Below are 14,836 nucleotides of genomic sequence, written 5' to 3'. Positions count from 1 at the left end.
GAAAACATGTTTGGAAGAAACACCTGGTATACAGATGGATCGAAGACCAAACATGGAACGGGAGCTGGAATATACCGAGCGGATAGAAATTTAAACTACAGCTATCCGCTAGGACTATACACATCCGTCTTTCAGGCGGAAGAGTATGCTATCTTGCAGTGTGCAAGGCTCATTAAATTGAGACCTCAAAGAAATGAGCGGATCAATATTTTTACAGACAGCAAGAGCTGTCTCTGTCAGAGCTAGGGGCTCTGACAAATCCGAAGGTGACATCAAAACTGGTCTGGGAATGCCATGAAAAACTGAGTGAACTTGCAAACAGGAATGAATTAATTTTGTACTGGGTGTCAGGACATTTAGGAATCACATGTAATAGGTTCGTTCCAACCTTGAGTCACAAACAGATTTCCAACTGTTTGTAAATCGTTGACAACGCGCATGTCTGGTAAATATTGGTTTCTGATTAATTTGAAATTTCTGATTGAAACAGCTGATAGTTCAACTGAAGTTTGGCATGGAATTTCAACATAACCTTTAAAAATAATTTGGGAAAGTTTTTGGCTTTCTACTACTCCATCTTAATACAAAAAAGGGGATGAGGAAATCTTCCAAAGAAAGGAAGGAAGTAATCAATTTGAAAATAAGTAACTCTATACATGGATGTGTAGATCATGCAAAGAAGTAACTTTCAGACACAAACTGAAAGAATGTCCTCCTGAAACAGCTACTTTCATATAAACATTGAATTACACGAAAGAAAAAAAAATTCTTTCGAAACAAATACTTCTATATGAACACTGAATTATACAGAAGATACTTTTCTCTACTCAGTTTGTATTTCAAACATTCCACAACGAATGTCACTCCTAAAAATATAACCCCTTCAATTCTTTAAAAATAAATCTAATCAAGTGTATTTCTGGAGAGTAAAAGAAGGTTGCAGTATTTTATATCTCTATTCTATTTACTTATCAACATGGAACTGGGAGGTCACCGCAATAATTAATTTGTGTAATTAAAGATGTTCATATTAAAGGTTCACTTAAAGAATTCCCAATTTTTCCTGCGCCAGCAAATACATAATTTATTTTATAACAATTTTTGCAGGTTATGTTGTTTGTAAGTTGCATGAACATAAAACAGAAACAGTAATACGGAATACGCATGCGTCAGATTGATGGTTAGAAGATAATCCTCAAACCATTCTGATAGATTTCGAACAGGTTTGAATCTTGGATGGAACAGAAAACTGATAGTTTACTAATGTTTGGAAACTCACGTTGGAACGCAATCACATTACTGCGCAGAATCCTGACTGTCTGAAACTGTTTCTGACGCTGGTTGGAACGAACCTAATGATAGAGCTAATGAATGCGCTTGACGCGGATCATCAACTTCATATATAGGTCCTGAACCAGCTCTGGGGGTACCAAAATTATTGATACTAAACCAGATTAGGAGACATGGACCAATAAGAAGTCCAGAGTACTGGACAAAAGTACCTGGCAACAAACACAGTAGAACCTTCATTAGGGAACCGTCCGAGAAAAGAACCGAAGAACTACTTCAATATAGTAGGGATCGGCTCAGAATAATTACAGGGTTACTAATCGGTCATTGTCCGCTTTGAGGACACCTGAATAAAATGGGGCTGTACAACGGATACCTCAGCTGCAGATTATGCCACGAAGGGAGAAAAACAGCTCTACACATCTTATGCGAATGTGAGGCACTGGATCACAGGAGGTAGGCAATATATGGACGTACAAAATTACGTCCAGAAGAATATGACGAACATCCAACACGGAACCTGTACAAACTGGTACAGGGAACGCGTCTGATGTAATGAATGTCATGAGAAGATGGGAGAATAAACGCAATAAGCCCAAGAGGCTGCAGTAATTTCTGGAGACTTGGACTAAATGGACAAGTCAGACAGCTCCCAAGGTACCAAAAAAAGAGTTCCTAGGCTTGGCTTTGCGTATACATCGTTTTGCACGTTTTCGTATTAGTAATACTGATTGAAGGCATGTGGTAGAACACACACACCAAAAGCAAATACCATAACGAAAATGGGATTTAAAGAGGGAACGATAAACCATTTTAGCTTCTGCAGATTCGAGCTCAAATGCAGTTACTCGTATTGCATAACATTCAGAGGACAGCTTGGATTTCAAAGTACATGTTTGTTGAATTTTAAATTATTGTCAATGAACAAGCCAAGGAATTTAGAAAAGTATCTACCTTCATGTTTGTTGAATTTTAAATTATTGTCAATGAACAAGCCAAGGAATTTAGAAGTTGGTATGTTGTCAATTTGAATATTACACACATCGGAAAAGTCTAGGGATATTTTTAAAAATGGCAATAATTTTTTTTAGATCGCTTTAGGAAAAAAAAAGTTGACGGATGATTATTAAACGAATGTAACTTACAACAAAATTTATTGAATGGTCAAAAATACTGAGTGCGCATATAAGCAAAACTAAAAAAAATATGGCTCTTCTTTGGCATCCCGAAAAAAAATCATAATACAAAAAAAATTGGAATCAGTACAAAGTATGGCCTCCACGCTGGTTTATTACGGCCCTACATCTATCGTGCATCGACAAAATGAGATTTTCAATCTCTTGTTGAGGTACATTTGCCCATTCAGCGATTAAAAGCTCTCTCAATTGAAACGTTGTGTGAATGTTCCCCATATCCGGAGTAATTCTTCGTTGAAGCATGTCCCACACATGCTAGATGGGATTCAGGTCCGGTGATTGTGCTGGCCATGGCAATACATCAACTCCTTCGTTGGTGAGCCAGTCAGTCACTAGACGCGCGACATGTGAACGAGCATTATCGTGCATTAGGTGGAAGTTTTCACCAACAGCACCAGCAAACGGACGGACGATAGGTAGAAGAATGGTGTCGAGGTACTGTCGAGCTGTGAGGGAGCGATTTGGAAAAACGAGATCGGTTCTGCCGCCGATCATGATTCCGCCCCGTAGCATTACTGTACCACCTCTGTATGTGAGGACTTCCTGGACGTTCATTATTTCCAGGTCGTGTCCACAGTCTTTCTCGACGAGAATCTGGATGAAATCCAAATCTGGATTCGTCTGTAAACAAAACTGTGGCCCAATCATTTGCATCCCAGTTTTGATGTTCTTGACACCACTCTAATCTTCTACCGCGATTGCCTCTCGACAAAGGTGGACATCTAAGTGGCCTTCTGTTGTGGAGATCTGCTTCATGCAGTCGATTTCTGACAGTATCACGACCAATGGTTACCTGGTGCGTCTGCTGCAACACGTTAACCAACTCAGGTGCCGGGATTGTCGGTTGTCTTCTTGTGGTTAAGACCAAAAATCGGTCTTGAACTGCAGTTGTAGCGCGTCCTCGCCCTGAATGTTGTTCGGCTGGACTGTCAGTTTCACGGAAACGCCGCCACAATCGACTGATAATACTTTGGGAGACCCCCAAACGAAGAGCTACATCATTTTGTCGCATGCCACCTTGAAGAAGCCCTACAGCTCTATTCATCTCAGCCAATGGTAAGTGATGGCGTTCCATGTTAAAGCACAATATTTCCAGTTTAATTGCTGAGCAAGAACTGCATAGAATGTACAAACTCGACACTTTCAGATTATTCATTTTAGCCGAAAAACAACAGTTTGTAAAAAACTTGATAAAAGATTAATTACCGTTTTTGCAGGCTTTGTTCAACCCATAGAAATCTACAGGGTGGTCGAGTGTACCAATTTAATCGAAATTAAACGACCTCATGCATTTTATTTTTATGATATTTAGTATGTTATAAAAATATCCCTAGACTTTTCCGATGTGTGTATTTAGATATACGGCTGGAATCTGGGAACGATAGGATACTACTTTTGTTTTTGATAAATTCAAGCTCAAGAGATTTGTGTCAAACCAGTCTTTCACTTTCGTGATGGCATTCTTAACAATTTCATACAAGTAACGGCCGAATCAATCAGAAGAAAAAACCACTTACTTGAACTCGTGGGTTTTGTCCAACACGTATCCAAAGACAACGCTTCCTATACAACCTCCAGATATAATCGACATTAGAGTTATTATACCAATGTCGGTTCCCCCATTCTGAAATATAAATAAAAAAAAATTAATTCCTGGAATTCACAGTATTCTCTCATGAACTTGAAACTTTGACACAGTAAAGTTTATCGTACAATATCACTTTGTAGCAATTTGAAATATATTGAAATTCCAAAATAAATTTAGGATTGGTGCAGAAAGATAATAGCTATCATCAATCTGAAGTTGAACTTACCGGAAAATAATTCGTATAGAGGGAATTAACTAAAATTCCGAAACTATTCCACAAACCGTTGACCACACCGAATATCACAAGTACCAACAAATAATCCTTATTCCTGAAAAGGCTCTTACAGTTTTGAAAAAAGGACGGTTTATCTTCGGATTGAGTCAAAAGCTGCAACTGAGATGGACTTGGAGGAAGAGTTGGCTTTGCCCTGAAAACTGCCATTGAATCAAGCAAAAAATAACGTTTTGTTTGTATATAGGGTGTAACATAAGCACGTTAAAATATTCAAGTGACGTATTCCTGAGACAATTTTAAGAAGAGAAGTCTATATGGACTTGTGTCCGAAAATGCTTCGTTTCGGAGTTACAGGGTGTTGAAATTGAATTTTTTGTTCGCTTCTTGAAAATATTTGCACGAAATTCGATACCCGGAGTTTTTTCGACTTGGGAAATCATAATTTCGTATTAATTTTCATGTAACGTCTAGAGGGAGCTGCGTACGCTGTCATTATTTATTTCAAATCGCCCTAACTTTTTTGGCAGTAAACTTTTGGTATTTTTCATGAAAAACCTAATTCCCGCACCTTTTCCAAGTAAAAAAGGTACACTTTCTCAATAACGCTGAAGGTGATCGTTTTCGAGATATTTACAATTTTTTATATCGATGCATATCGTAGAATTTGCTGACTGAAATTTCTAGAAAGCTTTTATTAAAAGGGCCGAATCGAGACCTTCCATGTCATGTTTAATTTTCGAATTTCATCACAACGGCATGCCCATGTAAGGCAAATAGCTAAAGCAGCCTGAAATCAAAACCAAACATTCATTTTTCGATATTTATTTAAACATTTTCAATTCATACCTTTATCAGCAAATTTTTTTTTTCATCAGGTGCATCCTTTAAAAATTGTTGAATTTCTTCAGAAGGTAATGTTTTTGACTGTTTTGGCGCATATTTTTCAGATTTGCGTTTTAAAAATGCACTCCTCAGCATCGAGTATACCGAGACCATAATGTTGATGATTTCAATCTTCTTGACAACTCTTCAAAATAAACTAACAAGGTATTTTCAAGAAAGAATTTACCTTGGCTTTCATTTTCCAACCCATAAAGTGTTTGTAAGCGATTTCATACTCTTCTCTCGATGTGCTTGGTAGCACATTATTGCAAACATCTATTGCTTTATGAACAATTTCTGGAGGTGTATTTTCCAACTCTAAATCTTCGTATTCCATTAACTTCAATATTTAATAAATCTGAACTATTTATACTAAGACAATCAACAATAAAACTATTTCCGTTGGGTAAGTTGACAGCAATAATTATGTAGTGCTTCGGTTATGTTGTTATGGAAACGCCGACAATGGGATACTTTAATATTGCACGCGAATCGTCGGCGTAGCGTTGTCAACATGGATATTTCTCACTGTAATGGCGGATATTTCTAACTGCGTGAGAAAGCTTTTGTTTTGAACGTATGAAAGCGATGAGAGAAGTGGCACATTGTATAGCATCCATAGAAAAAATTATTTTATTCACCAATAACGGTCTCGTCGTTGCTGTTGTATATTTTAGGAATTGAAGTGAAATATTATAACCAATACTAATACATTTTTAATTGGGTTATCAAAACCAATCACTCTACAAAAATATTTCAAAAGTATATTATGAGGTTGGCCGACACTTAAGGAAAATCCATAACACACTTAATAATGTATAGGGTCTTTCATTAACCGCTTCCTATTTTTAATTTTGAATAAAACAAAGGGTGAATATTAATGGAGTTTCATCCCAACACCAAACCGTTATTTTAACACCAATGGCTTCTTAGTTTCACCGATGTTCGCATTGCCGAGTAGACGAAATACAAACAGCGAGGAGAAACCAGCAAATCAGGAATAGCGGAGCATGTTTGGACTCATCAACATAACACAAAGTAGGCTCAAGCTGAAATCATCCACAAGGCGGAACACTGGTTTAGGAGAAAATTCATAGAAGCCACATGTATGTTGACCAACAACAACAAACCTTTAATCAAGCGGAACACGACCAGCTCCCGCCACACGGTCAACTCCCGCTAAAACCGATGAAGCGGAGAGAGGGAACAGGAGATAGGTGAAAGCACTAGAATGACATATAAATAGTCAGATCTTAGAAAAATAAGTCCCCATTCTATTCACAATAGGAAGAGATGAAATGGAACCAGATAATCCAACAAGGAGAATCATCGACTGGAAAAGATTCCAGCGCACCATCCACGATGCGATAGAAGACATACCACGCATCGAAACAAAGATCGATCTGGAGAACGTCACACAACAGCTGCAACAGGCGATCACCCAAACAATGGAAAGAAGTGCGCGGGAAGTTCCAACCCAGCGCTTTAATTTACAAGATCATCTTCCTCCAGAAACAAAGGAGCTCATTAGAATCAGAAGACGCCTGAAAAGACGATATCAAAGGACTCGCACACCAATGGACAAAAGGAGTATGCAAAGAGCCGGCAGAATACTGCGAGAAGAACTAAAAGAAATCCCAGATCAACAATGGACAACCCGTCCGGAAGAACTAAACACCGAAGACACATCTGCATGAAGAATGCCGAAAACTCTTAGGAATGGACCTCGAAAGCCATGCCTGCCAATACAGGGCGAGCAAGGAATCGTATACATGGACCAAGAGAAAGCGGAAGCATTCGCGGACAATTTCGAAAGGCAGTGTAGAGAGAACGACGTCCCGTTCACGGACGAAGTAGAAGAAATAGAGACTCAAGTGGAAACGACGGTACTTAGACTCAGAAGACAAAGAAGGGACAACGCGCAACCCCTGGCACCAACATCACTCGAGGAAGTGAAAGATATCGTAAGACGTCTAGCTACTCGGAAAGCCCCAGGCCCAGACCAAATAACAAACCGGGCTCTGAAAGTCCTACCACGAAAGGGTATAGCAGCTATAACAAACATCATAAATGCTATACTCAGACTGCAGCACTTCCCGTAACCCTTTAAGGAGGCGACGGTCATCCATATCCCGAAGCCAAAGAAGAACCACCTATTCCCGGATAAACACAGGCCAATCAGCGCAACCCTTTCCTTGAGCAAAGTGGCAGAACGTGTCACCCTGAAAATATTAGAGGATCAAACCAACGAACTAGGAATACTATCACACGAACAGTTCGGTTTCAGATCAGAACACTCGACAGAGCTGCAAGTCCTGAGGGTAGTAGACGGAAGGCTTCAACCTAGTCAAAGGATACAACGCCGGGGCGATTTTCTTAGACGTCTCCAAGGCGTTTGACAGAGTCTGGCATGACGGACTTCTGGCCAAAATGATCAACTTTGGCTACACGAAACCAATGGTAAGATTAATCGAATATTTTCTAGTTGACAGGAGATGCCACTGCCGAGTAGGACAAGAACTCACAACGATGCGATTACTGGAAGCAGGGGTCCTACAAGTTGCAGTCTTTTCGCCACACCTCTTCTCGGAATACACAGCAGACGGCCCAAGCCGGCGAACAACATCAACAAGTTGGCGCTATACGCGGACGACACAGATCTGCTGGCGATATCAACAAGCCAAGCGCACATCACTAGATATTTGCAGCAACAGACAGAGAGCTTAGAGGAATGGGCAAGCCTGTGGAAGATCAGCATAAACCCTGTCAAGAGTCAGGCAATACTGTTCACCCGGAGGAGGGTACGTCCGGAAGGAAATGCCATCTTCAACGGATGAGAGATTCCGTGGACCAACGAAGCTAGATACTTGGAGACAAAAGATTAAGGTTCAGGTCTCACGTATGGCAGATAATAGGAATGGCGAGATCTGCCCGACACAACCTATTACCAATAATAGGTCGAAGAAGCAACATGGGACTGAAAGTGAAGCTGCTGATGATAAAGACCATAATACTACCGATAATCCTGTATGACTGCACTGCCTGGGGCCAGTGCGCAGCGACATACAGAAGACAAATCCAGTCGTACCGATATGTACCGAATAGGTACATATTCCGGGATCTAGACCTAGACGCACTAAACAGGGATGTCTCCAGATTCCGAGAGAGGGACAAACACAGGAGGCCAACAAAGCAGAACCAAAGACCACCCCCGAGAGTCGCCGTCAGGCGGCTCTGGTAAGTATAGAAATTTCTCAACCAGACTTTAAATTAATCTCATTTTCAGATTCACTGAGAACCATCACTTGCTCGCGACTAAAAAGACACTCGTCTCCGGTTAATTTTTGGGGACCCCATGCAATAATCCAGTTAGGAAAGTCATGATAAAACAATTCAACAGATCAGAAAGTAAAAGCAGCTAGAGGCTGACTTTCGACCAAAGAAGGTCAGATGTCAATCTTGTTGAAGTGCCCGGTGGGGAAGATGTCAACTCAGGGCACTCAACCCGGGAGGGGGCATGGGGACGGAAGATTGGAGATTTGTCTCTCTTTTATAGATACTTTCACGGGAAGTATTCGAGTGACTTGGCATATTTGACTCCACCAAGAGCGGAACATTTCAGAAATACGCGACGGAATGTGGCTGCTCATTGTTTTAAGGTTCAATTCAGTACACGTCAAACTTTACTGTTTGAGAACTCTTTCATTTGGAGAACTAAGTTTATGTGGAATAAACTTCCTGAGAAGGTTTTTCCAATGTGAATCGCTACTTTCGCACAGGCACCGCTTTTAGAGCGCCTTAAGGATTTTCCTGTAGTGCTTGTGTTTTGTCTTAAAAAAAATCGAATGTTTGAAATATATACCACATTTGTCACTTTAAACCGACTCATTTATGTACGCCTATGGAACAGGGACTTGAAAATGATTCATTTCTCCACTGCTTGAGGAAGAAGACTTTAGGTATAGCACGTTGAAAGGTAAGATCTCGTTTATCCTCAGTTTCGACTTTTGACAACCCGATTTTTGAGGGAGGTGATAGGAAACCAATTTTTTAACGATTAGTGAAGTTATTACTTACATATTAAAACTACGACAAATACTATGGCAGCTAAGATGGCATTTCCCACAACCATATGGTGAATGGCTTTGCCAGTTTCTTGTTCATCATATTCTGTCTTAACGATAAACGGCGGAACGATTGAGCCGATTGCAGCGCCTGAAAAAAATGACACTTGTTACTGTTTGATTTCTTCAAAAGATGTTGAAATAGTTCAATTTAATTGGTTTTTGTTCTTGAAAATCAATTATTAGCATTTATTTCTATATTCAAAAACTAATAACAGTATTTAGTTAGACTATTGCTATTATACTCAGACAATCTGAAATTAATAAAAATGAAAACAAATATTGGGCAATATTCGATTTATTATAAAGGTATCAAATTTTACAACGAGCTACCGAATGCTTTGAAAAAAATTTATTGAACAAAAATTCCGGATTATTTCGAAAAAACATTTATTGTTTGTATAGAGATATCTGATGAGTACATTGATGTTCATGGTGATAATAATGCATATGTGTGTATATGTATATATATTTATATTTTTCTTCAAGTTTCAGTTCTGATTTATCTCTTTTTTTGTGTTCGATCTGTTCCTACTTAGTTATGATATAGAAATTTTTTTGTATTTTTCTTGCGAAAATAAATTGTTATTATTATATTGATGCCACGAACAATTTTCAAGATTGAAAAATACGTCTGTTTGAAAATAATTGACTCATATACAGGGTGTTTTCTAATTAGGGTACGAAACTTCCAGATGTTGATTCGTTATGTCGTTTTAAGAAAAAAGTTCCTATGAACATATGTCCGGAGTTGCTTCGTTTCTGAGATCCAAGACGTTACAGTTTAAAAAAAAAGGTATTTATATCCATGGAAAACATACAAGGTGATTCAGAAGTACTTTGACAAACTTCAGGAGGTGATTCCTCACAATATTCCAATATGAATTGTCCAAATAAATAAATGTCCGGATAAATGTCCGGAAACGCTTCGTTTCCAAAATACAGGATGTTGAAGTTTTATTTTTATTTTCGTTTTTTTCAAATAACTTTTGAAATACTGAACTTAATTAAACGAAACTTGGTAATAGGAGGTTTTGGAGGTGTCGAATTCGAACCTGATGTTCTTATTGCTCTTACTCGTAGGGGGCGCCACCTACACGTCTTTTTTTTTAAGATTCATACCTTTTTTGGGCGTACTTCTAGCACATTTTTCAGTAAAAAAATCAAAATCAATTCCTCTATCGTATCTACGTAAATAAGCTACCCTTGTTACTAGTCGCTGTAAGCAACCGTTTTCTAAATATTTGGACTTGAAAACTTCAAGTCGATTATTTGATAATCGATGCATGTTGAAGTTATTACGAATATTTTGCTTTATTCACAAGAATGCTTTGGAAATAAATTTGACGTTTGCGAGTAGTTTTGGTAATTACATATTTTGTGACAGTTAGACGTTTTGTTGAAGTTTCCGTAAGTAGAAGTAGAAAACACTTATTTTGAAAAAATGGGTTATTTAAACAATAATGCTCATTTAGCCGATATGCATTTCGTTCATGGCCTTGCGGATGGCAATGCGCGCGAAGCAAGACGTATTTACCAGAAGCGATTTCCTAATCGAGTACTGCCTTCAGCTCCAACATTTGCTAGTCTCCACCGTCATTTGGCAGAAACAGGTAGGTTTAAGAGGGCAGCTGATATTATCACGAGCAGTCCGAACCCCAGAATTGGAAGAAGCTGTTTTGAACGCTCTCAAGGAGAATCCAGAAACAAGCACAAGAGTAATTGCTGAAGCTGTCAATTCTACTCAGTCCACAGTTTGGAGAATTATCCACGATCAACAGTTTTATCCATACCATATTCAAAGGGTACAGGCTCTTTTGCCACGAAATCTTTCCCCAACGCATCACTTTGTGTCAATGGTTTTTGAGAAAATTGGCTGGAAATCCTCAATATTTAAGATATGTACTCTTCACGGACGAGGCAAACTTCTCTCGAAATGCTATCACAAACTTTCATAACAACCATGTTTGGGCTCTCGAAAATCCGCACGCAGTTAGTGAAAGGCATTATCAGTATCAATTTTCTGTAAATGTATGGGCGGCAATAATTGATAATTACTTGATAGGTCCTTTCTTTCTTCCGCTCCGACTGAATGGCGCAACTTACAGACACTTTTTAGAAAATGAATTGCCGGGACTACTTCAGAATGTACCATTAGAAATTCGTATCCGCATGTGGTTTATGCAAGATGGGGCTCAGGCCCATTTTAGCGTTGTAGCCAGAATTCCTTAACACAGTCTATCCAAATCGATGGATCGGTAGGGATGTAGAAGAACCTAACCAGGCGTGGGCACCAAAGTCCCCAGATCTAAATCCGATAGATTTTTATTTTTGGGGACATTTGAAGTCACTAGTTTATAAGACTCCAGTAGTGAACGAGGAAGATCTAAGAAACCGAATAGTAGACGCCTGTGAAACAATAAGAAACACACCAATGCTTTTTGAGCGGGTACGAGATTCAATGGCTAGACGACTGACTGCCTGTATCTTCGCTGAAGGTGGACCCTTCCAACAATTTATTTGAATACAATTTAGTTTCGTTTATTTTAGTTTATTCTACATATTCAAAATTTCCTGAAATAAAATGTTGACATTTCTTGCAAATTTTATTAAAATAAATACTGATTATGCACCCTTGATACAAAAATAACTATTTCGCTTAAGGATGTCATAAAGGAACGTACCCAACAGTAATGACCTCTTCAAACGAGTAAAACGTCAAATTCATTTCTAACTGTCACAAAATATGTAATTACCAAAACTACTCGCAAACGTCAAATTTATTTCCAAAGCATTCTTGTGAAAAAAGCAAAATATTCGTAATAACTTCAACATGCATCGATTTTCAAATAATCGACTTGAAGTTTTCAAGTCAAAATATTTAGAAAACGGTTGCTTACAGCGACTAGTAACAAGGGTAGCTTATTTACGTAGATATGATAGAGGAATCGATTTTTTTACTGAAAAATGTGCTAGAAGTACGCCCAAAAAAGTTATGAATATTTAAAAAAGAAAAAGACGTGTAGGTGGCGCCCAGTACGAGTAAGAGCAATAAGAACATCAGGTTCGAATTCGACACCTCAAAAACCTCCTATTACCAAGTTTCGTTCAATTAAGTTCAGTATTTCAAAAGTTATTTGAAAAAAAACGAAAATAAAAATAAAACTTCAACATCCTCTATCTTGGAAACGAAGCATTTCCGGACATTTATTTATTTGGACAATTCATATTAGAATATTGTGAGGAATCACCTCCTGAAGTTTGTCAAAGTACTTTTTAATCACCCTGTATAATAAAAAAAGGAAAGTAAATAATAAACAATTTCGACCTTGAAGTAAATGAGGAAAATGTCCACCTTCTGATGAAATACACGACTGCAATCGATTTGTCATTGATTGTCTGACACGTTTAAAAATACCTGAAGTATTCCTTATGACAACGCAATTGTCAATTATTCGATTCATCAAGTCATCAAGCCTTCAGATGACTCAATGAATATAAATCTAGAGGATTCATATCGGGACTGCGAGCTGGCCAGTTTTGAGGTCCTGCACGTCCAATCCAGCGATTAGAGTAGGCGATGTCGAGATGCTCACGAGCAAGAACACTGAAATGAGCTGGTGCCCCGTCATGCATAAACCACATGTTGCCTCTTGAAAGTACCGGCACTTCTAACAGAATGGGTAGATGATTTCGCAAAAAGTCCGTGTAGGATTCACCTGTTAATCTTGCTGGTAGAAAAAAAATTGCCAATCAGGTAGTCACCAATCACTCCCCCCGAAACGTTCAGCAAAAATTGCTGCTGAGAATGACTTTCTCTAATAACGTCTAGATTTTCGTCGGCCCAAAAATGTTCATTGTGAAAATTCATAATAGCATCTCGGGAAAAATTTGCTTCGTCCGTAAATAAAACATTTGGTGAAAAAATTATTATTGTGTGCCATCGTTTGAATCAACTACCTGCAAAACATTAATTTTGGGTGAAAATCCCGAGGTAGTAGAGCTTGGACTCGCTATATGTGATATGGGTATAGGAGGTTTCTTCTTAGAGCTATGCATACGGTTTTTGGGCTGACTTCCAGCTGCAGTGCAACCTTCCTGGTACTTTTTGAAGGATCTCGTATAGCTTCTTCCAGTTCAGGAGTTGTTACAGTTTCTGGTCTTCCACCATCTGCATTTTTATTAAAACTCCCAGTTTCACATAATCTTGCATGTAGCGTTCTAAATGTTTAAGCACATGTAGTTACTCTGTTAAGATCTCTGTCCTGGTGAATTCTCAATGCTTCTTCCGCATTTCCATTTGCTAATCCATTAATAAAGTACATGTCAGCCATTTCAGTGTTAGTGGAATTATTCATGATGTGATCACTGCTAATTCACTGATATGACAACACTATCACTATCCGCTATGACTATACACATCCGTCTTTCAGGCGGAAGTGTATGCCATCTTGCAGTGTGCAAAGCTTATTAAATTGAGACCTCAAATAAATGAGCGGATCAATATTTTAACAGACAGCAAGAGCACACTAGGGGCTCTAACTAACCCGAAGGTGACATCAAAACTGGTCTGGGAATGCCATGAAGAACTGAACCAGCTCTGGGCGTACCAAAATCATTGGTACGAAATCGGATTAGGACATGGACCAATAAGAAGCATACAGAGTACTGGACAAAAGTACCTAGCAACAAACACAGGATAACCTTCAGTGGGGAACCGTCTGAGGAAAGAACCGAAGAACTACTTCAATATTATAGGGATCCGGTCATTGTCCGCTTAGAGGACATCTGAATAAAATGGGGCTGTACAACGGAGACCTCAGCTGCAGATTATGCAACGGAGGGATAGAAACAGCTTCACACATCTTATGCGAATGTGAGGCACTGTGAATATGCGAATATGTGAATATGTGAGGCTGAATATGCGCCACATTACTTCAAATAACTGCAGCAAATTTCAACCAAATCGGTGCAAGTATATTTATGATATTTTTTTCAATTTCAACGTCCTGTATCTCAGAAGCGAAGCAACTCCAGACACATATTCATAGGAACTTTTTTTAAAACGACCTAACGAATTACCCTCTAAAGGTTCGTACTGTAGTTAGAAAACACCCTGTAAACAAATGTATGAATGAACAGTGCCTTGAATTATTGAGATATATACATGACACTGGACTTTTAGATGAACAAAGACAAACATCATATTCCAACCAGTTCTTTATTCATTTGTGAAAATTTCAAATAATCCACCCAGTTAAGTATAAATTGGGCGAGTGCTAGAGTAAGGAGTTGGTTCAGTTCGTCTCCTGATGACGCCGACTTAGTTGATGAAATGCGTGTTGAGAAGAGTATTGCAGTTCTAGTGTTTGGAAGCAGTGTTTGTTTCGGCTTTAATATTTGCCAGAGTTTCCAGGTCTACCTTTCTCAAGTGCACTCTAAAGAAATAAATTAATGAAAAATGAAAACCAACAAACAATTCTGAATTTTCAAATGAGGATTCAGTATAAAAATTATTAAT

The 14,836-nt window shown here is 38.6% G+C and overlaps 1 protein-coding gene across 8 annotated transcripts in view; it reads right to left on the bottom strand.

The window, feature by feature from the left end:
* The window catches only part of LOC111516106 (choline/ethanolamine transporter flvcr2a), a 91,491-nt gene that overhangs the window by 7,159 nt on the left and 69,496 nt on the right, over nt 1-14,836 (bottom strand). For all 8 annotated transcript variants that reach the window (XM_074172520.1, XM_074172509.1, XM_074172525.1 and 5 more), the window contains exons 5-7: nt 9,269-9,406; nt 4,301-4,509; nt 4,004-4,110 (exon numbers count right to left, since the gene is read on the bottom strand). In XM_074172520.1, the coding sequence (XP_074028621.1) occupies nt 4,004-4,110; nt 4,301-4,509; nt 9,269-9,406 (454 nt within the window). The remainder of the gene's footprint in view (nt 1-4,003; nt 4,111-4,300; nt 4,510-9,268; nt 9,407-14,836) is intronic.

The sequence above is a fragment of the Leptinotarsa decemlineata genome, unplaced genomic scaffold (genome assembly GCF_025532065.1).
Source record: "Leptinotarsa decemlineata unplaced genomic scaffold, Ldec_3_MD MMD2_P_RNA_scaffold_12, whole genome shotgun sequence".
NCBI classification, from domain to species: Eukaryota; Metazoa; Arthropoda; class Insecta; order Coleoptera; family Chrysomelidae; genus Leptinotarsa; species Leptinotarsa decemlineata.
The sequence above is the reverse complement of the archived record's forward strand: the minus strand, read 5'-3'. Positions and strand labels throughout refer to the sequence as shown.